This window comes from Helicoverpa zea, chromosome 18 (genome assembly GCF_022581195.2).
Source record: "Helicoverpa zea isolate HzStark_Cry1AcR chromosome 18, ilHelZeax1.1, whole genome shotgun sequence".
Classification (NCBI taxonomy): Eukaryota; Metazoa; Arthropoda; class Insecta; order Lepidoptera; family Noctuidae; genus Helicoverpa; species Helicoverpa zea.
In genome coordinates this window covers 8,743,458-8,763,921 of record NC_061469.1, presented here as the reverse complement: position 1 = coordinate 8,763,921, position 20,464 = coordinate 8,743,458, and the positions used below count along the sequence as shown (strand labels likewise).

General features: G+C 36.2%; 2 protein-coding genes across 3 annotated transcripts in view; one reads left to right on the top strand and one right to left on the bottom strand.

Annotated features, from left to right (window-relative positions):
* The window catches only part of LOC124638797 (vicilin-like seed storage protein At2g18540), a 76,169-nt gene that overhangs the window by 9,844 nt on the left and 45,861 nt on the right, over nt 1-20,464 (bottom strand). The window lies entirely within an intron of this gene.
* LOC124638798 (pancreatic lipase-related protein 2) lies at nt 771-20,458 on the top strand. 2 transcript variants are annotated; one of them, XM_047175905.1, is made up of 8 exons: nt 771-1,194; nt 6,339-6,438; nt 7,999-8,147; nt 10,489-10,555; nt 11,310-11,497; nt 12,359-12,577; nt 19,503-19,656; nt 20,353-20,458. In XM_047175905.1, the coding sequence occupies exons 1-8, from the start codon at nt 1,149-1,151 to the stop codon at nt 20,414-20,416; spliced, it is 987 nt and encodes a 328-aa protein (XP_047031861.1). In that variant the 5' UTR covers nt 771-1,148; the 3' UTR covers nt 20,417-20,458. The 2 variants fall into 2 exon arrangements, 1 of the variants encoding a protein (XP_047031861.1); XR_006985405.1 differs by having other exon boundaries at nt 815-1,194; nt 12,359-12,569.

The window sequence follows — 20,464 nt, the reverse complement described above, 5'->3', positions numbered from 1 at the left end:
GTTATTATCTACGTCAATTTAACTTTAAGATGGTCAACATAAGCTAAGAGCTCCGGGAGACTAAACTGTCGACCGATAGTTTATTTTAAAGGTTGTGAATCGAAAGAAACTTCTTAAACAAATAGCAATAAGCTCAGATCAAAGAAATAGGAATAAGGATAAAATCTCCTTAATACTATTTATTCAGTTCGTAGCCGAAAATACTCGTATCCACGTATGAAAGTATAACAAGCTAAATTAATTTATCGTTGCAGCAAAACTTAACTATGAAAACATAATCTGAGCAATATTTCGTTTAGCTCTCTTACAAAAAGTTCGTTCAGTGGTGGCCTCTAATTTGTTTGCTGGAAGAGTCGCTACTGGCTTAACGTCAGGAACTAAATTAAAACAGCCTGCTTGCAACAATACGACAATCAAAAGTATTACGTCATGTTACTTATGAGAAAGGAACGCTAAAAATAAATGAACCAATTTCGTTAAATTGCCTGTAGATTACTGATACACTTTTTCCTTAAGTCTACAAAGTAAATAAACTACGCGCTAAGATGATTTTGAAATAAATCATGACAAGCATTTTAAAATATCTAGACCACACTTACCGATTTTATTTAAAATGATTATCAACCTAATACCTTGGCAAAATCAATTCGCTCGACTAGATTATTTCGTCGTGTTTTTGTCTTACAGAACCGATTGCATAATCATGGTTGCCATTGGTATCTGCGGTCGAATTTAAGTATAACAACTAAACAGTTAGCAAATAAACCTCGGTGAAGACAGTTCGATATTCAAATACCGATCTCTTTGGTCACATCTGAAAGAGGACGTCCTCAAAAAGGAATTGATGTGGCTGTACGCGCGTATGATCTTCGCGTAAAAAAAATTGCACATAAGTATATATGCGACTGAATTTCCGTGTATTACAACAGTAGCCGGTAAAACCTAATAAGCTCCGGTTCTATACGGTTAATCGGGAAGTTCTCCGGTAAAAAGGTTTTATAACGAGTTGCAAAGCATTGTACGGGGTCTATTGTATGAAATCCCGTCTCGGCTGTAGAAGCGGGAAAATGCGTCGTTCTGAGATGACGGTTTTCAGTGCTGAAGTGTGTTTTTAATCGTTATTGTTGTAAAATTACTGTGCCTGGAATATGGTGGTGAATGCTACATCGTGTCATCTAGCTTCGTTTTTCATTGGTAAGTTTATTACTTCTGAAATTAAACATTTCAGACTTCATCTGTCTAACGGCCAGTTTCTTCATCAAAAGTAAAAGTCAAAGTAATGTCTAAAGTAAAAGTAACGGTCAAATTAGTTTTTTCAAGAAAAAATGAATTTGACCGTTACTTTTACTTTAGACATTACTTTGACTTTTACTTTGGCTTTTACTTTTGATGAAGAAACTGGCCGTAAATGTACAAAACATTAAATTAAACCCTAGATATGAAATAGAGTTGCTATATGAACGAGATTGAGAGAACGATTAAGGGATTCTTTTTTAAATGATTAGCCCGGGCTTGAAATTTTTATCATAATAATATACAATTAAACTGTTTCACAAAACTATACCATAGTTATCTAAATTTCGACCGCTAAAATAGTTGTGAAAAAGGCTCGCGAGATGAGTTATCTAAAATTCAAAGAGATTTGATTATTGCTTGGCAAACCCCTGCTTACTTTCTCAACTAAGACAATTCAAAACCTTTTGATGAACTTGACTTGCTTGACAAACTTATCAAATTGAACTTTGCAGCTTTTCGATAGACATTAAATAAATTCTCAAAGTGGATTTGAACGTCAAAAATAATTTAAACAATATCTATAAAAAGAAAACTAAACAATGTCTATTTATTGACGTTACTAACGGCATGCGTCAGATATGTTTACTTCCTCGGTAGATCTCAGATGATTAGCACTCAGCTGGAACTTGTGACAACTCTTTAATATGTGCCTGTCATGATCAGTGCATCATTCACGGTTATACTTTGTTTACTTAAGAGCAAGACGTCATCATCATCTGCCTAGTCTTTTCCCAACTGTGTTAAGATTCCAGTCCAACCAGTTCACTTGCCTACGAATGCTTTAAATGGAGCGGCTATCTGACATCCTGAAGCAGTTACCCGGGCAACCCCATACTCATTGGTAAGAGTGGTTGTCAGACTTTCTGGCTATTGGTAACCAGTAACGATTCAAATGACGACCGGGACCTACAAACATCAAATGATTTTTCAGTCAGTTCCGAGTTCGTAGCTATCAGAGATGGGGAATGGAAGTATGTACATATTATTATATAACTCCTGCACTACACATAGGGAATTCTTCTAGGTACCTACAACGTGGGAATTCTGATACTTTTTACCTCATACTCAATAGTCCATTAAGTAAATCCAGTTGCTGTATAAATAGAATTTTAAAGTGTTTACCTCTTAAAGTTTGTTAAGATTCTTTTTATTTTGAAATTTATTGTTGTATTATTAAGCAGATAAACGGATTGCTGAGTTTATGAACACTTATACAGCGCTTACAAGGCATTTCAGCGCAACCCTGCAGCGCTATTTATGCTGAAGGGTTGTTGTGAACAGCAGGAAATCGGCTTAATATTATTCCGTAGTTAATATCGATTACTTAGTTGAATACCTACTTATGACGTAACTTGGTTGTATTCTATACTCTTACCCCCTTACTTATAAAATCTCTAATCACCTACTAAGCAACATTTTAACTAATCACTACTTAATGTCTTAAGTAGTGATTAAATGTTAGTTAAGACATGCTTAAGCTACGTTTATAAGTAAGAATTTTCTTAAACAGCCCTTAAGTATTACTTATATTTAATTCACGTTTATAAGTAAGGCTGTTAGGTTTTAAATTAAATAAAATACTGACCTATTAGATTACCACATTCGTTACGAATAAATAAAATAAAAACTTTTTGTAACTGCTGTCGCGTAATATTTTTTACCAAAAACAATACCTACTTTTAATCGCCTATTGTCTGATGTGTTGTTATCAAAGTAGGTAAATCTATTGTGCCAAGAGATCAAGGTGAAAGAAAAGATAATACCTCTCCGAAATTAAATCTTGAGAAAATATTACGTAAAATAAAATGTACATCTGAGCATTGTTCCAATATTCCAAGTTTTTTTGCTTGTTTACGGATTATTCAAATTCAGAAGGTCGATAAGAATACAACGAGCATGTATTGTGTACCTATATTAACTCAAGCTTTTAATCCTAACTATAATATTATAAATGTGAAAGTAACTCTGTCTGTTTGTCTGTCTTTTCTTCACGCCTAAACTACTGAACCGATTCGTGTGAAATTTGGTACAGACATAGTTTGGAACTTAAGAAAGGATATAGGATAGTTTTTATTAAAAAAAAGTAAAATTTATTTTGGACATATAATGACATCTATTGGTCAAACCAGAAATCTGCCGGAAGTCATCACGCGAACGAAGTCGCGGGCAAAAGCTAGTCTTTAATATAATAGGCATATGTTCCGATTGTGAAATGCTCTCAACCATGCACTTATCCTAGTAGGTACCTACTTCTGACAAACTGTACATAAGTGATGCCATATTGCAGGTATAACATAGGTAAGTGTTGCAATTTACAAAAATGCATTTCAATGCTTTCGTGAGCGTGCCTACGATTTGCTCACATTACAGCTTTTATAGTTCGGCCATTCAGAGAATGCGTTCCTGACACGTCGCGATTGAACTGACGACGTAATAACATTCATTGATTATTGATATAATAATGTTGTTTTAATGCTCCTCAATTGTTAAAACGGTAAACAACCAGCAAAAATATTTTTATCGTAACTGCAACGCCATTGCAAAGTTACGTCGTCAGTTCAATCGCGACGTGTCAGGAACGCATTCTCTGAATGGCCGAACTATAGGTGTATTTATGTAAAGCAGTATAAATATTTTTACTTACCGATGTTACTAGTGCTTTGAGCAAGCAAAATTTTCCTACCTAGCAATACTTTACTCCGTAGGTGTAGTATCCAAATGCAACTTCTTCCCACTATTAGCAATTTTTAGAGGATGTCTGATTTTTAGCTTTTTTCGAGCAACGTGATAGATCGAAAAGGTTACTAGCCTATTTAAAAAAAATATAATTTGGCTTTGGCCCGATTCCTACATTCCTACAGCGTTTGCCAAGATGATACTACTGCCTTCTCGTCACTATCATTCTATTAAAAAAAGTAAAATCCATCAATGGCCAGTATTACCTGCCATAGTGCAGGTTCCATTGAGTGATATAATCTCTTTTTTCGTTCTACTTTTTTTTACGAAACTTGCAGCGGCTAATCTATTAGTACAAAGTTCACTATTACATTGTTTGTTCCCACATAATTATACTGACAATAGCGAACCAATTTATTTCGTCAAATTTTTTGAAAGTATATTCCGAAGAGGTTAGAATACATTCTGCTAATATTATTTATTAGCTTCCGCCCGCGGCTTCGCCCGCGTTGAGTTCAGTTATATCGCGTTTCCAAGAGAACTCTTCAAAAGTCCGGGATAAAAACTATTCTATGTTCTTTTTCAAGGTCAACTCTATCTCTGTACCAAATTTTATTAAAATCAGTTCAGTGGTTTAGACGTAGCAGACAGACAGACAGGCAGAGTTACTTTCGCATTTATAATATTAGTAGGGATTTAAAAAAAAAGTTACGTAACAGGCCGAATGGACTTTGGACCTCAATTAATTACAAAAAACAAAAGATCATAAGTATATGTACACGTTATTAATAATGTCCAAAATTAATATTTTATGCAAAGAAGCCGCGTGTGAAACATACGATGAATTAATTTTAAGAGACACGGGTGTTGTCGTTGTTCGGAAAAGGTAGGCTTACTGCAAATATACGTACGGTAAAATAAAATAAGCTTTTATTCCGGGTCTCTGAATTGAAAATCAACGTTAAGTAGTTGCTTGAGTATTCTCTTTATATGCTTTTTGCACGCTGAATTTTATTTATTACGCAGGCAGTTTATTTTTCAATAATAACTTAATTTGAAATCGGTTTATAAGAGCCAGTTCAAAAACAGAATACTTAATGTGTAAGTATACAAAGTGGTTAATTTGTGACAAAGTATGTAAAACAAAGTATGCAATAGCTATTTTAAGTAAAATACCATCAATAAAAATACTTAATTTCAACTAGGAGAATCTTCTTCTCCATTCATGATTATCGAATGGAAAAATCTCCAAAGCAATATTATGTAAATGGCATTCTATTACGTTTCATTTGTCTGCACAATTTGCAGGAGCAATAAGTTCCTATAACAATAGAAATGATTGCAATTTGTACGTGTATGCGTGTTGCTAATGTTCTTACATGTCATACGTAATTACGTTAACTTCCACATGGCTTGTAGTTATTTACATTTGCATTGATTTGTTAGGTCATTTTTTTGTTTTCTTATAATACCTGCCTACGTTACGTGGTGGTCGTCATTATCAAATCCATCTGCCCTTTTCATTCTCAATTTATTCGGAATTCCCTTGTGGTCAATCAATCGACATTTCACTGTTCCAATTTTGAACGTCAATCAATTTTATTCTTTTTTATAGCTCGCATAGATTGATAGGTACTACTTGAAGACTAGCCCGATGGTTGGAAAATATATTTTTTAAAGAAAATCTTGGTTCTAATCAAAATTTTCAGTTGGTCTGATACCGGCTAAATACCTCTTTGTAATGTGCATACTACCATTCATTTTTATACTGATTTATGTGCCCAAAAAAACCATCGGCCGACTAAAAGTTTACTGTGTGCTCTCTTGCATATTACATACATCAATTGAAAACAACCTTGACAGTCATGGTATTGCAATCTATTATATATTATGGGGCATTGAATTTGACCAAGATCGGCCTTCGATCTAAGGGTCCGAAGTCCAAATCGTGGTGACAGTGGCCCACATTTTTAATTATTTTTTTCGTGACGCAACCTCTTTTGATCGAATTTTCGTAACGATTATGGCGTGACTATGGAAAAAAATTGCGAATTACTTTTCCTATAAGTGTACTTTGTTATTTAAGAATTAATTTTGAAGGTAGTGATAATTTGAGGTTCTAATTGTTTCTACAGTGGCCAAAGTATTTCAATATGTAGGTATTATTTTAGCCTTTGAAATGGACTACTATTCTTTTTCAGGGATTTAATTACGAGAAAGATAAGCTACTCATTACACAATGAACCTAAGCCTCCCGAACCTATAGCATGTGCCATATTAGCTTTCGTAGATCATAACTCCATCTTACACATATAAGATGATGTAGCAATGTTTTTGTGCTGATACAACAATTAATCTTGTTTCAGGAATAGCAGAAATATGTTTCATGACAGCGCCAGTGGGTCAGTGCGCGCATTGCTGCCCAAGAGATGACGCCGTCGATATACAGTATAAGTTATTTACTAGGTATGCTTTTAATATTATATTATAAACTAACCGTTCTTTGAGGTTTCACGTCTGTAGTCCTCGAACTAATACGTCACTTCGGTAGTCGTAACTTTTCCGCTCTTTTGGGATCTCTTTGATGCTTGGGTGCATTAACAGTAACGTAGCTTAATAGATCCGAGTTTAGCGGATCCAAAACTATCTGGGTTTGATTTCCAAGATGAATAAAGTTAATGTCATAGAATTTGTGCCTCTAACACGGTTGGCATTTGAGTATAGGTTCTGTCCCTAAGTGTAATGAACTTCTGTTTTTTTTTATATAACTTGTAAGTATCTACTTAATTCATGACGTTGCAAAAAAAGGTGCTCTCATCATAGGCACAAAAGTAAGAACTTTAAGATCATGTTATCAAATAATACTCCATATTCCTTGTAGTAACCTATTTGGCGACCAACATGACGTAACATTCCGCATTTGTAGCTCAGGGTCGCCGGTTCAATTTCCGTAGCGGGACCAATGCAGCGCCTAGTCCACTAACATTTGTGCACAGATTAAACGACTACAGATCTGCTGTTATTGTTAGTTTGTTTATATTTTGGATACAGTATATTAGTTAAGAATCAAAGTTTAATCAAATAAGTGACGCAAACTTGGGCATTATTATCTTTAGTTTGGCATTATTAGTACTGGCAGATAGAATAGATCAAACTTAAAACTTTAAATATTTATTGCGATCGTGATCATGTCCAAATCTGGACTGTGAGTTTAATTTCGAGGGAAAGTAGCTGAATTGGTATATATGTTTATGTATAAAGGTACAGTCCATTAATAAACAACATATTTACTTGACACCATAGAATATTAAGTCGTCCTTATTCCACAACAACAACAACGCTATTAAAAAAAGACATCAATCCACAATTATGTCAAAAATAACTCACCACCTACCAGGGCAACATATGACTTAGCAGGTTCAATCGCAAGGCTGCATGCAGGCATTAGCAGCTACCGTGCAACGGTACGTAATTGCCATAACCTTTGTTTAGGTCAACATCAGGGTTGTGAGCACGTTTCATGACCATACCAAGTTATTAGGAAAAGGCTGGACGGTGTTAAATGAGGGTTGAGCTGTGACGTCATGCTCGTGACAGCAGAACATACATTTGGGTATGAAAGATGGATTGGTTCGGTTGTTTTGCTTAAATAATTATTTTGGGACATGGTTGACGACTGGGTTTATAGGTAGGTTTGTGTATTGGGTATTTCTATTGGGTATTTTTCATTCCTAGAAGCTCGCTTCGTTAGAGTCGCCATATTATTGATGCATAGACAATGTTGGTTGTTACGCAAGAACCCAATCATGAAAAAACTTATTTGGTCCATGTGAACTCTGAGGTGAACCTGTAAACTTTCGTTTTCAATGTTGTAATTAATATACAATATTCCTAAAGTGTAAAGCAAAATAGAAGACATGAGTCTGACGCAAAAATATTGCTCCGGAAATCGAGTTTCTAACAAACTTTTTCCATGTCGTCAAAATTGATCATCATCATTATATATTATTATTGCTTTATTTCCAGGTTAAATCCCACGACGTTTCAAATTCTGCCGCCAAATGACGTCAACGGTATACGTGCCACGAATTTTAACTTCGCCAATCCGACTGTCATTTATTTGATGGGATTTTCGGAGTCCACTAGTGGAGTTGGAACTAGCACAGTAAGAGATGGTGAGTAAACCTCATTCTTGTAAAAAATATGTTAGAATTGAAATAAGCTTTTTGGGTCTTATAGAAACTATACTTCTATGGCGATAATTAATAGCGACGGCTTCTCAAAAAGGAATACTTATCTCTTATTAATATGTACAACTAAACTTTTGACCCAAAATGTAAGAAGTATAAAATGGATGTCAACGCTTTTAGCGAACTAAGAATTCTTGTAGTTTGCATAAGAACAATAGTTCCTTTGAGACCAATAGTGCTGTTACAGCAGCTTTACCTTGGAAAATACAATGCTTACTGCGAAACCGATATAACTACCTACTGAAAATACCATTACAAATAAAGAAGTGAGTATTCTGCCAAAAAAACACGTTGGATTTTCAAAAATATTTAACAGAAACTAGCGATTTTTTTACTGTCACTCTCTGATTTTAAAGTTAATGTATTTTTTTTAATTTCAAATAGGCCAATGAGAGCTATTTTGAAACAGTTTAAAATTGTAAAACTGAAGTTTCGTAGCAAGCACGCAGTTGTTTACACACACAAGCCCATTTACTGCATGCCGTGACCACTTTCGTAGTCTCGTAGCAGTTAACGAGGCGACTACGGCGTAGCGCGTGTGAAGGGTTACTATAATTTGCGACCGTAATATAAGTGGCTACGCTAGTTAGTCATTCATGGTTTAAATGCAGGTTTGAAGTTGTTAAGTCACATCTGGTTGTTACTGGATATGGAATTAATACTATATGTAGTCTTAAACATATAATGGTCAGTAGTGAATGTGAGTAACGTATATTATGTAGATACTGTAATATATGGACAGTTCAGTTCATAAAGTAAAGCGCATGCGGTTCAGATTCTAGGAAAGGACAGTTAAGTGTAAATCAATAGAGATTATGAAGGGAGGATTATTTGCATAAATCATAATCAGCATGTAAATCATATAATTAAGCTGTGTGAAAGAAATAAAACATAAGTATTCTAAAAAGAACTGTTTCAGATTTAAATAGCACAACAATCATTGTACAAGTATTAGTATGTATTTTAAAGCGTCACCATTGCATGTACGTACACACAAACATTGTCACAATTCTATATTTAGCCATCATTGAAATAGGTAAATATCGCGGCTATACAATAATCGATTTAGCATTCGAATGCACTGCTATCGGTAATGTCAATTAGAGCTGTATTTGTAGCGATCGTGTGCTAATAGATTACATCGGTCAATGGTGTTATTGTGTCATATCGATACATAGATACACACGGAAAAAGAAATAATAACTTTATATTAATTTCATTGAATTATTTCATGTCATGGACGATCTGACCAAGGTCGCCGGGAAGCAGTGGGTACGTGGTTGCTGTAGATCGAGCAAAGTGGTAAACCTTAGGGAAGGCCTTTGTCCAGTAGTGGATGTCTTTCGGCTGACACGACAATTTCTTGAACTAGCCATAGAGATTAAGAACTAGTTAAGATGCCCGCTAAATAAGTTGTAGATGTTGTTAACACTTTTAGCCGTCGAAACTATAGTCCAACTTGAAGAAATTTTGTTTGAATCAAGAGCAAAATTATCGCTATAGTGATAGATTTAGAATAAAATTAAAACACATATAGGTAGCAAAAACGTTCAACATATTATTGAACACTAATAAAGTAATAAAAATACCTAAATTCCTGTAATAATAGTGTTAATCAGAGCTAATGGATACAATGTCCATTGATGCATGATAATTAAATATTTATGGTTAACCAACATGCTGGCAATGCGGTAATAACAACGATTTTATCGCCATAGACAATAACGCTATCTTTATGGTGTGGTCAGTGTTAAAATTGTTTAGTGGTCACTTTTATAGTGTGATTGCATTGTACATATATGGTATGTCTAAAGGTTTATTCATGTTTAGTTCTTGTCCTGACTTTTGCATATAATAAACATCTTTTTCATTCTTTGAGTATAGGTACCCTTTGCAGGGCGACCCTTGAATTTTCCACGTATTTATATAAAGTTTTATAGAGAGTATTTCTATAGTACTAGCTTTCGCCCGCGGTTTCACCCGCGTCCTGTAGCCGGATGGTGACAAAAACTATCCTAAAACCTTTTCCCGGGTCTAAGTTACCTCCCCTCTAATTTTCAGCCAAATCGGTCAAGCTGTTTTCATGTTATTTCGTGACAACGGAAAGCGGGTTTCATTTTTATATATATAGATTTATATAGAGTCTTGTAACGAATACACTTCTTGAATTTTTCTTGATGTTAAGTTTTTTTTTTTTAATTTCAAGAAAAGGCAATATGATGCAAAATGAATAAATTAGTATAATATGTTCGTCTTTTGTTTTCAGCGCATCTCGCGGCAGCAGACTATAATTTTATCGCCGTTGACTGGTCGCGGCTCATTGTGTTCCCTTGGTAATATATACCTATAAATTGTATTATAAGAAACTAGAGTCGAGAGTTATAAATAAGGCATAAAATACACGAATATACGTATTGCTCATGCAGCCAAATATTCAACCGAACAAACCCCATTATTAAGGACCACAAGCACCAATAACAGTAAATCCGACATCACAAAACGAATGACCGGTCGAATAAACCGCGTATGTAAGCGAAATACAGTTGTTACAGCGTTTAACATGTAACTGAAATGTTATGATTCGGCATACGTGAGGCGTGAGGGCGACCCAATGCGCCCCGGAGGAGAACGTAGCCTCATATATAGGTCCCTTATTTATTACGCAATGGCTACTAGCCAACAGCATTTGGCTAGATTTATGTCTGTTCCCACATTCGGGCACAATGGACCGTTTTTGTTTTCTTTGGCGTTTTTGTTTGCGAGTTATTCATTAGGGCTCTCTCGTTAATTATTGGTGCAGTGTTTTGGGCAAGCATTCAAATACGTAACGTGTAAAGGATTTTGTTTTTAGATTTTGCTGCAGCATCGTTTCGTGGGCATGTAAATAAAGGAAGGATTAAGTATGTTGCGATGTTTAATGCATGTAGTTAGACTCAGAAGTGAGTTAACATCTTTGTCGGTGGTTTATCTATCTATTTAAGGGAAAGGAATAGATGTATGTTTTGCTTGAAGATTTACCATGTTATTTTAGTCTTTCAAATAAAATGTATTTTACATTTAAGCCTAACTAAACTCTACCATTCCCAGGTACGTATCAGCAGTCCGCAACACTCGCTACATGGGCGTTCGTCTAGCTGACTTCATACAATTCCTGAACTCCATCGGGGTGCCAGCATCGTCTATCCACGTGGTCGGGTTCTCTCTGGGGGCCGAAGCCGCAGGGTTCACCGGCAAGAACTTGCGGTCGCGGGGGTTACTGCTCGGCAGGATTACAGGTGAGCTATAGCGTCCTTCATACAATTCCTGAACTCCATCGGGGTCCCAGCATCGTCCATCCACGTGGTCGGGTTCTCCCTGGGGGCCGAAGCCGCGGGGTTCACCGGCAAGAACCTGCGGTCGCGGGAGTTACTGCTCGGTAGGATTACAGGTGAGCCACAGAGCTTAGAGTGAGATATTTGCGAGAGATTTGAATTTGTTGCGAGTATAGGGTCGGTGAAGATACTCAAAATGTTTGAAAGTAACTTTAATTGTAATTTTATTTCTTGTGTAGTTACGCTTGTTATTTAAAAATGGCAATGGTTTTTCTTTTTATTCCTTTTATTATAGGTATCTAAACAAAATATTTATATAACCTAAATATAATAATTTTCGTTAATTATGGTCGTATCTTGATAAGATGAATAAACCGTACCTGAACCAGGTTGCAAAGTAAATGTATACAAAAATAACAAAAGAATTCCAGTTTAATCAATAGGGTTGTTGTTACTATTAATTTATTGCATCAATGTCATTTGACGGAGACATTATAAATTAATGTTCCCGTAGAAGAAGTGTCTTTAGTAACAAGGCTGTCAGTAGCAAACAATATAATATTAAAGCGTCAACAAAGGCGTTGCATTTGATGTCTGAAGGTTCCTTATATCCCCTACTAAATCATCCTTTTATATTGGAAGCCGATCCCAATACAGTTAGGAAAAGGCTAGGCAGATGATAATAATGAAAACATTGCGCTAAATATTTCCACGATTTATTTTATATGGTATCTAGTACAATATACCATATACATAATATAAGTGAACTCAAAAAGTGGGTAAAACAGCAATTCAAAAAAAGAACGCCATTTATTTTAATTCCAGGTTTAGACCCAGCCTACCCCGGTTACAGCCTGTCAAACAACGACGGCCATCTTGCCAAAGGTGATGCGGCCTTCGTGGACGTTCTACACACGAACCCCGGAGTCTTCGGGTTTCTTCGGCCTATTGGTGATGTGGACTTCTATGCCAATCCTGGCAGTTGGATCCAGCCTGGCTGCTGGGTGGACGAGCTCATTAAGAACCGAGAGTTTAGGTTTGTTTGTGAGTAACCTGATTATTAATGTATTATTGATGGAAATTGGAAAACTATGAATAGTTAGATATGTATTATCTATGCACCTAGAAAAATACACTCATTGAATAAGTTAGGTTAATTGATCGGTCGCGAAAGTCAAACATAAAACAAAAGTAGGAAGTAGTTATACAAAGAAAACGGCGTTTTTATGTGAATGAAATCCCGGGTAAAGTTCCTTTTATTTTTATGAATCATTAAAATAATAGTCCATTATTATGATCTCAGTAACTCTAAAGACAACAATTATAAACGGGACATGAACGATATACAGGTAAGGTTCAACGACCGAAATCTATGAGTTATACTTACTAACGTAACATAATATCTACATTTCAGTAATTGTAATGATTTATTCCATTACTATGCAATTGCTAACATTAACTGCTTAAACGATGTAATAGCTGAAACGTTTAAAGTCCATTAACACCATTATAGATAGGTATTTGAACTTCAAGAATGTAGAGTACAGGCAGCCTTCATTAGTTTTATAGAAAACTTATTTTCGCTCCTGAATCAAACTCGTTTAAGCAAAAACTGTTTGAAATATCATCAATAAAACTCTTCACAAAACAAGTGGCGCATTGAAACTTGGTCCTTGGACACTCGATGAGCAAAGTGCATAAATTATTGACTGCGACAAAAAGCCGATGCGAAAAAAAAGACGCATTCACTTTATGAACTCTCAACTTAAAGCTCGTTTAAACAAGACCTGCGTTACGTAACCTTTTTACTTAAAAGGGAATTTTTGACATTGACCTTTATAGGGTTGATGAATGATTTCGCGAATAACTACACGAGCCGGCCAGTTGTAGTGTGGGATTTTATTTACCTACTAAAGTTATGATTAATTGACGTGTTGCGTGTCATACTGAACAATACTACATTCAGATTCAGCCGGATTGTGACCAAACGAAGCCACATTACACAATTTACTCAGCACTAAACTAATTTTCCGTCGAATTTGGCGCGTTAGCCGTTGATAGTATGATGTTGCAACCCTAACAACCGCACATTTCGGCGGGAGGGCGCGATCGATGCTCTGACGTCACACTCGGATGCTGCGGGGAGGGGCGGCGAAGGACGAGGTGGGGGGGGACGTTACTAGTACGCCAACCCCGATTATTTGCCTTTCAAAAAGCTATTATTAGCGTTCGTGTTTTCAGCTGAAATTAAATTACAAAGTATTTTTTTTTGTGAATTTTATCCGCTTGTCGCTTCGGCGTCCTCTCTGTAATTTGGGTTCATCAGAGTGACGTCATCCTCGCTTTTTGGTTTCGATTTTATAAAGCTTGTGTATTCTTTTCATTGTGACGGCCGATTCAAAACTTTTGATGGAACAATATTTTAGGCTATCTTGGACTGGTGACAAAGAATCTGTTCTCTTTAGAAAGCCTGGTATTATTACCATCGCTCCTAGAAATACGTTCAGTTACTTCTAAGGCAATACAACTATACTTGTAAATAAACCATATGAATAGAGCCTAGCCTAGCCATAAAGAGTAACATTACGAGTGAGTTGTGAAGAGGTGCTTACACCCTGGTTTCAGCGATCCTTCAGTTTCTCCCATACGAAGCTCGCTTCAATAACATTTTATAGCTCCAAAGTATGTCAATGTAACTTGAATGCATTTGCAATATAAAGGTATTCTGCTCTAAAAATAAATTACGTTTAACTGTCATCGATTGTAATACCGGGAAAGTGGTAAATGTTTCTAGTAGTGTAATTGGCACATGAAAGTAGTATGAAGTGTCCGCTTTGTGAAGAAATTGCTAATTAATAGAAATATAGGTGAATAAAAATGGCTAATGAATAGGGACGCGAAATATAGAGGATGGTCTTTTGAAGCCACTGTTCTGTTAATTAAGTATAAATAAAATAAGCTTATTATACTTAAGTAATTACAATATTTACAATATGTTAAACTACATTAAAAATGCTGGCAGATTTGATATAATAACATGTCTCGGTTATTTGTGCTAAACAATACAAGCACAAGAATTTTTAATCTCATTTCTCAGTCCTTTGTACGATTCACAATTAAGACCACTCTCATTACGCCCGAGGTTAAACATCAAACTATGTTTACAGGTCGTTACAAGTACGTACCTACGTTCCGTTATACAAAAAAAAATGATCCAGTACAAAGGAATGCTTCGTAAAACTCGCACGAATACATGTTTTATGTTCGACTATAAAGGCACGTTAATTAACTGTGATGATGCGGAAATATTTGGGCCACTCGTAGGCTTTTGACGTGCCTACAAATGGTTGTATTCATAAAGGCAAATTAAATGAACAACACTCGATTTTCGCGTGGTTTATCGACAAAAGGGAATCAGGTGTCCGAAAAACTTGAAGTAGGTATAGTGAAAGTGAAAATAAAATGCATTTTCCTAGTTTTATGTACTGGGGGTTAGCGAGGGAGATGAAGTTTAAAACTATGTTAAGACCGATGAAAACGAGAAAGTAAAAGTGCTTCTAAAAATAATCAACCTTTCTGCTGTGCAAACACAAAAATAAATAGAGCTGAACTCAATTTTCTGATAATTTATCGACATTTCAGCATTCTACATTTTGATATAAACTCACAATACATTTTGCTGGCATGGAGAATTTATAAGGAAGTAACACATTTCATAGCTGTGACATTTTCTGAAAGATTTTGGCAAGGGATATCGCGTTGTATTTCAGAAGAGATGGTTATCTACTGCCCTGAATCCGAGCTCGAGATAATCAAATGGATTAGCAGAAGCTCTTGCTTGCATATTAATTACTTAAGTCTTGGGTATATAAGAAGGTTTTGCTGACTATGAATAGCAGTATATTATGTACTTTCTTAAATAGGTAAAAAAAAAACTTAATATGGCGTGTGTTGTTCACTGTCTACCTACAAAAGACTCATTATGAACTACATATTATGAATAAATCTCATATGTACCGATCGTGTATACCTAAATCTCTGTAAATCAGGCAGAATGATGATGATGATGTTCTCCTAGCCGATTATCGGCTACGGCGGCTGTTCTCATGTAAGGAGATTAGCCAGCTGCGCAGGACATATTATAGTGCACGAGCATTTGCGCAGACACAGGTGCACTCACTATTCCTTAACTCTCATAGCCCGATGGGACGGCAATCCGACACGACCGGAAAGAGATCAGGCGCAGGACCGACATTTACGTGCTCTCCGATGCACGGGTGTATCAATCACCACCTTCCAGGCTCCGGGCTGCTATGTGAAAGTCTTCTAAAACCCACAAAGCGATTTCGGCCCGACTCGGGAATCGAACCCGAGACCTCGTGCTCAGCAGCCGCACTTGCGACAGCTAGACCAACGAGGCAGTTTTAGATATATATCAGGCAGAATAATCTCGCTTCTAGAAACAGAAAGAACAAAAAATATGATTGCAGAGAAAAACTTATTTCTTATTGCTACTGCAGATAGAAAATTAAAGTTTTAAACAAAATTTTACGCTACGGCAACGACCTGTTTACTAGTCGTAGAAAAATACCAATGTTATTTTAATATGTAAACTTGGTACTACATATTTACCATCTTATATACTAGTACCTTCACTAATAAACTGTCTAGTTTCTAGGTCTAGATTTAATTTATCAAAATTTTAAATCAGCAACTTGTCCAAAATATCGATACGAATCGTTTATCAATTTAGTTCGTTCAACCCTAGAATGCGATAACCTCATATTTTACCTAACTGTCGTAGGTAAGCTACCACTTGGCTTTAGGCCAAAGATTGATCGTTAAGGCAAAATGTCAATAGCAGATTAGTTAGGAGCACAGTGTCCCCTTACAAGACGCTCCCGAACAAAATAAATATACCTACATGGGAATGTAGGCTGTTAGAAAAATATGTAGGTTAAGGAATGTGTAATCAAATAATCATAATACCACTTGACCACGGTTGGCGTGGTATGGACCTTGAGATTTCATTGAAAGGTAGTGCATTGAAAGATTGCGCATGGAAATGTAAGATGGAAAGATTAAAAAAGCTATAGCTGAAGGAACTTTCAAATGTTGTAAGAAAGAAATTCATACATCCTACTTGCTGTGAATATTCTACAATCACTATTTAACACATATTTATTTCGTTAGATATATTTATTCACTAATTTGTCTCTATTAACACCGCGTCATGTGGGTCCTTATATTTGGGAAACAAAAGAGAGATATAAATGTATATGTCACCGTAAGATTACAAACATCGTTAGATTACAATCTATCTCGAGAGATTGTAAACTGTCGAATTATTGTGAACCGTAACATATGATTGCAATTTAACGCATTATTTTTCGCTATATTATAATCTATCGATGAGAAATTGTCAAATTGTCAACTGTCCGAAAGCTCTCCCTGATTGGTCAGTCTTTTTGTAAGATCGAGAGCGATGTAGAGCGGTCAAATTGTCAACTGGCGTAGAACGGAATGCATCTTGCGCGCTGATTGGTAGAACGCCAAAAAAGACAATGTTCTTTGCAACTCCCGGTGTCACAGCTCTTTGACGTGCAAAAACTTTTTTACAAAAAAATTAAACCGACTTCCAAAAACACTAAAAAGCAAAAAAAAAACTAATTTTAGGTGCATCGGCCTAGAAGTCGGTGCCTTATGAATGTTACTAAGTTAATTTTGCCACCGCCTTCTAGGCCGATGCACCTAAAATTAGTTTTTTTTTTGCTTTTTAGTGTTTTTGGAAGTCGGTTTAATTTTTTTGTAAAAAAGTTTTTTATTTACAGCTTTTCAGTGATATGAATAGTTGTCCCTATCCATATAAGTGGAAAGTTCTCATCAATACAAAGAATATAAGCCCAAATACGAGATATTTTACATATTCACGTGTCGATTTTCCTCGACCTTTTCTGGTCTCCATCATCAGGTCAGCTCCAAACCTTCACTTTTGCAAAGGTCTCGTCAATACAAATAATATAAGCCCAAACACGAGGTAGTTTACATATTCAGTTGTCGAGTTCCCTCGACCCTCTCTGGTCTCCATCATCAGGTCAACTCCAAACCTTCACTGTTGTATAGTGTTTTTAGGCATACACCTGAGTGTCAAGTTTTTACCCTATGTATACCTACAACTTTCGAAGGTTGCCCTCGATTTCTTAGGGTTTCCATGATCAGATCCTGACCTGATGACTATGGGACCAACTGGCAGCTATTCCGCGTCGAACAAAAAAAGAATCACGTAAATCGGTCTATAAACCTCGGAGTAATCGATGTACATACATAGAAAAAAAAAAAAAAAAAAAAAAAACATACCGGCCGAATTGATAACCTCCTCCTTTTTGGGAAGTCGGTTAAAAATAAGTGACGGTTTAATTTTTTATAAAATCAAAAATTGTACTTAATTTTTAAGACTCAAATTACACACAATTAAAAATCGTATTAAAAATTGAAGTTAGTGACGAAAACGAATCGCTGCAAAACCGACTCCACGTAGTCTTGTCTGCCCTACCCCTAGAGTGCAATTCAAAACCGCGTAGGCGCGGAGGGGCGAGGCGGCCTGCGAGCTGAGGCGCAGGTAGTTTCAGCGCTCGCCGCCGCGGCTGAGGCTGGCCGGCTCTGCCGGCCAGCAAGCCGAAGCTGCGGTGGTGAGCGTGAAAACCATCTGCGACGATAAGCTCGCATGGGACCGCCGGAGCCCCGCAGCGCCGGAGCCGTGACAGAAGTTATGCTTGCTGCATGTTGCATGCTTACTTCCATGCTGGGTCAATTAATATGGGATGTGTTATATTTTAAACAAAAAACTCAGTAGGTACGAGTTAAAAAATTAGAAGGTAAATAAATATTTTTATGATGTCATTTAATAGTATTTAAGAAGTTTACTGTTAGAATGCATGCTACTTTAGATGCAAAAAAATAACCATCATGCTGAGTTGTATTTAGAGTGGAAGATAACTCGTGGCTAAGATAGTATTATTTAGATGCTCGACGCTTTATTAATTGTGGCTGACTTAGTAATTTAGAAGGCAACATACATTTTTGGGGGCGAATAATGATATTAAAAAGAAGCCTGTTTAATGAGCACCCCTTTTATTTGAAGACAAAATACCTAACTGTATTTTTATAAGAGTTATTTTTATATAAATTTAATACTTGAAGAATTTTTGAAGAGCATTTATTTTATTTAACTGACACCTCTATTTCATTCCTAACTCTACGGGAACTCCATGGGAACAGAACGGCTGGTCGTGATTGGTCGATCTTACAAAAAGACTGACCAATCAGAGAGAGCTTTCGGACAGTTGACAATTTGACAATTTCTCATCGATAGATTATAATATAGCGAAAAATAATGCGTTAAATTGCAATCAGATGTTACGGTTCACAATAATTCGACAGTTTACAATCTCTCGAGATAGATTGTAATCTAACGATGTTTGTAATCTTACGGTAACATATACACGGTACACCCACAGTCGGCTATTAATCTTGTCGTGTGACTACAGAAATTAACTGATTGTGTGGGCGTTAAGTAAATGATGCTACACTTATACTTGTGAGGAATTAGGTCTAGAACACGTTTATCATATAACTTTTATTGTTGTTAGGTGCCTGTTTTGCTAATTCAAATACAACGATGTCATGTCTATTAAATAGTATTCCTCACTTGTGTGTAATATACCTACATAGTACATAGTGTACATAGTGATTAATGCTCAATCCTTCTTCGTGTGAGAGGAGGCCTGTGCTCAGCAGTGGGACGATGAACAGGCTGTAAGAGTAACAGTACATAGTGTGGCCGAGTACAAGCATTATAAAGCGAATGAATGGAAAAACGACGAATAAACCCAATATGCTCCCAACGTTTTAAAAAAAGAATTCTTCAAACCCTTATTTGAAAATTATTGAAACCGACACTCCTCCCCAGACGGGTGCAGTCACGTCCGCGCTTGGCGTCTCTACTCAGAGTCTCTGAGTAATCCCCGAGGGTTCCCGGCGACTCTGTGCCTCGATTGGACCTCTGCCACGAGGCCTTGCAGCTTCCAAGGCGACGGGTACATGGGCATCGCAGCTGGGCCGCCGTAAGTTGTTAATATTGGAAGATTTGCTATTTCTGCTCATAGATTATGATAAGAGTATTTGAAAGATTGTTTATAGTAATGTTTGAGTGTTATGTGCCTTGTTATTAATTAGACCAGTCTGGTTTTTTATTGCTAGCTGATTAGTGGAACGCTTATAAGAATTTATTTTGAAGTAAGATGACAACTGAAAAAGATCCTTCAATTTTTGTCAAGATTTTGTTTCTTGGATCTAGCTATTAAAAGGGAAATGAAATAAAAATGACTCAGAACATATTAGAAGTACCAGCATAACTAACTGAACTGTACTTACCCAACCTTTATGCGTGGTCATTACTTTACCAAGAGCCCTAAAGCCTTTTACCTTTTTACGTTACGATTGGCCGGTTGTGATTGAAGGAGACTAGGGGTCTTAACACTGGTTGTGTCAATATTTGGACTGCCTTTACAACTGTAGTGTAAAGCAAGTCTGTCTGAATGTAACTGAGTATAGACGTGCCAATCATAAGATTTCTTCTCCTTCATAATAATTTTGGCTTAACATTTCAATGGATCAACTGGATTAGCATGTTATTGCATTTTTTGCGGCTTGCGCTGAGAAGTCTTATAGGCTCTTTTGTCTTTTTTGGAATAAATTTTAGGTAATAACGGAAAATGGAAAAAATCATGAAATGTTAATGAAGATTTCATATTTTTCAGGATGTCCGGCAAAATGTACTTCAAAACAAATGGTAGTCCGCCCTTCGCAAGAAATGGACCATAGATGATACAGATGTGTGATAAATTAAACAGTATGTAAAATGAAGTATTT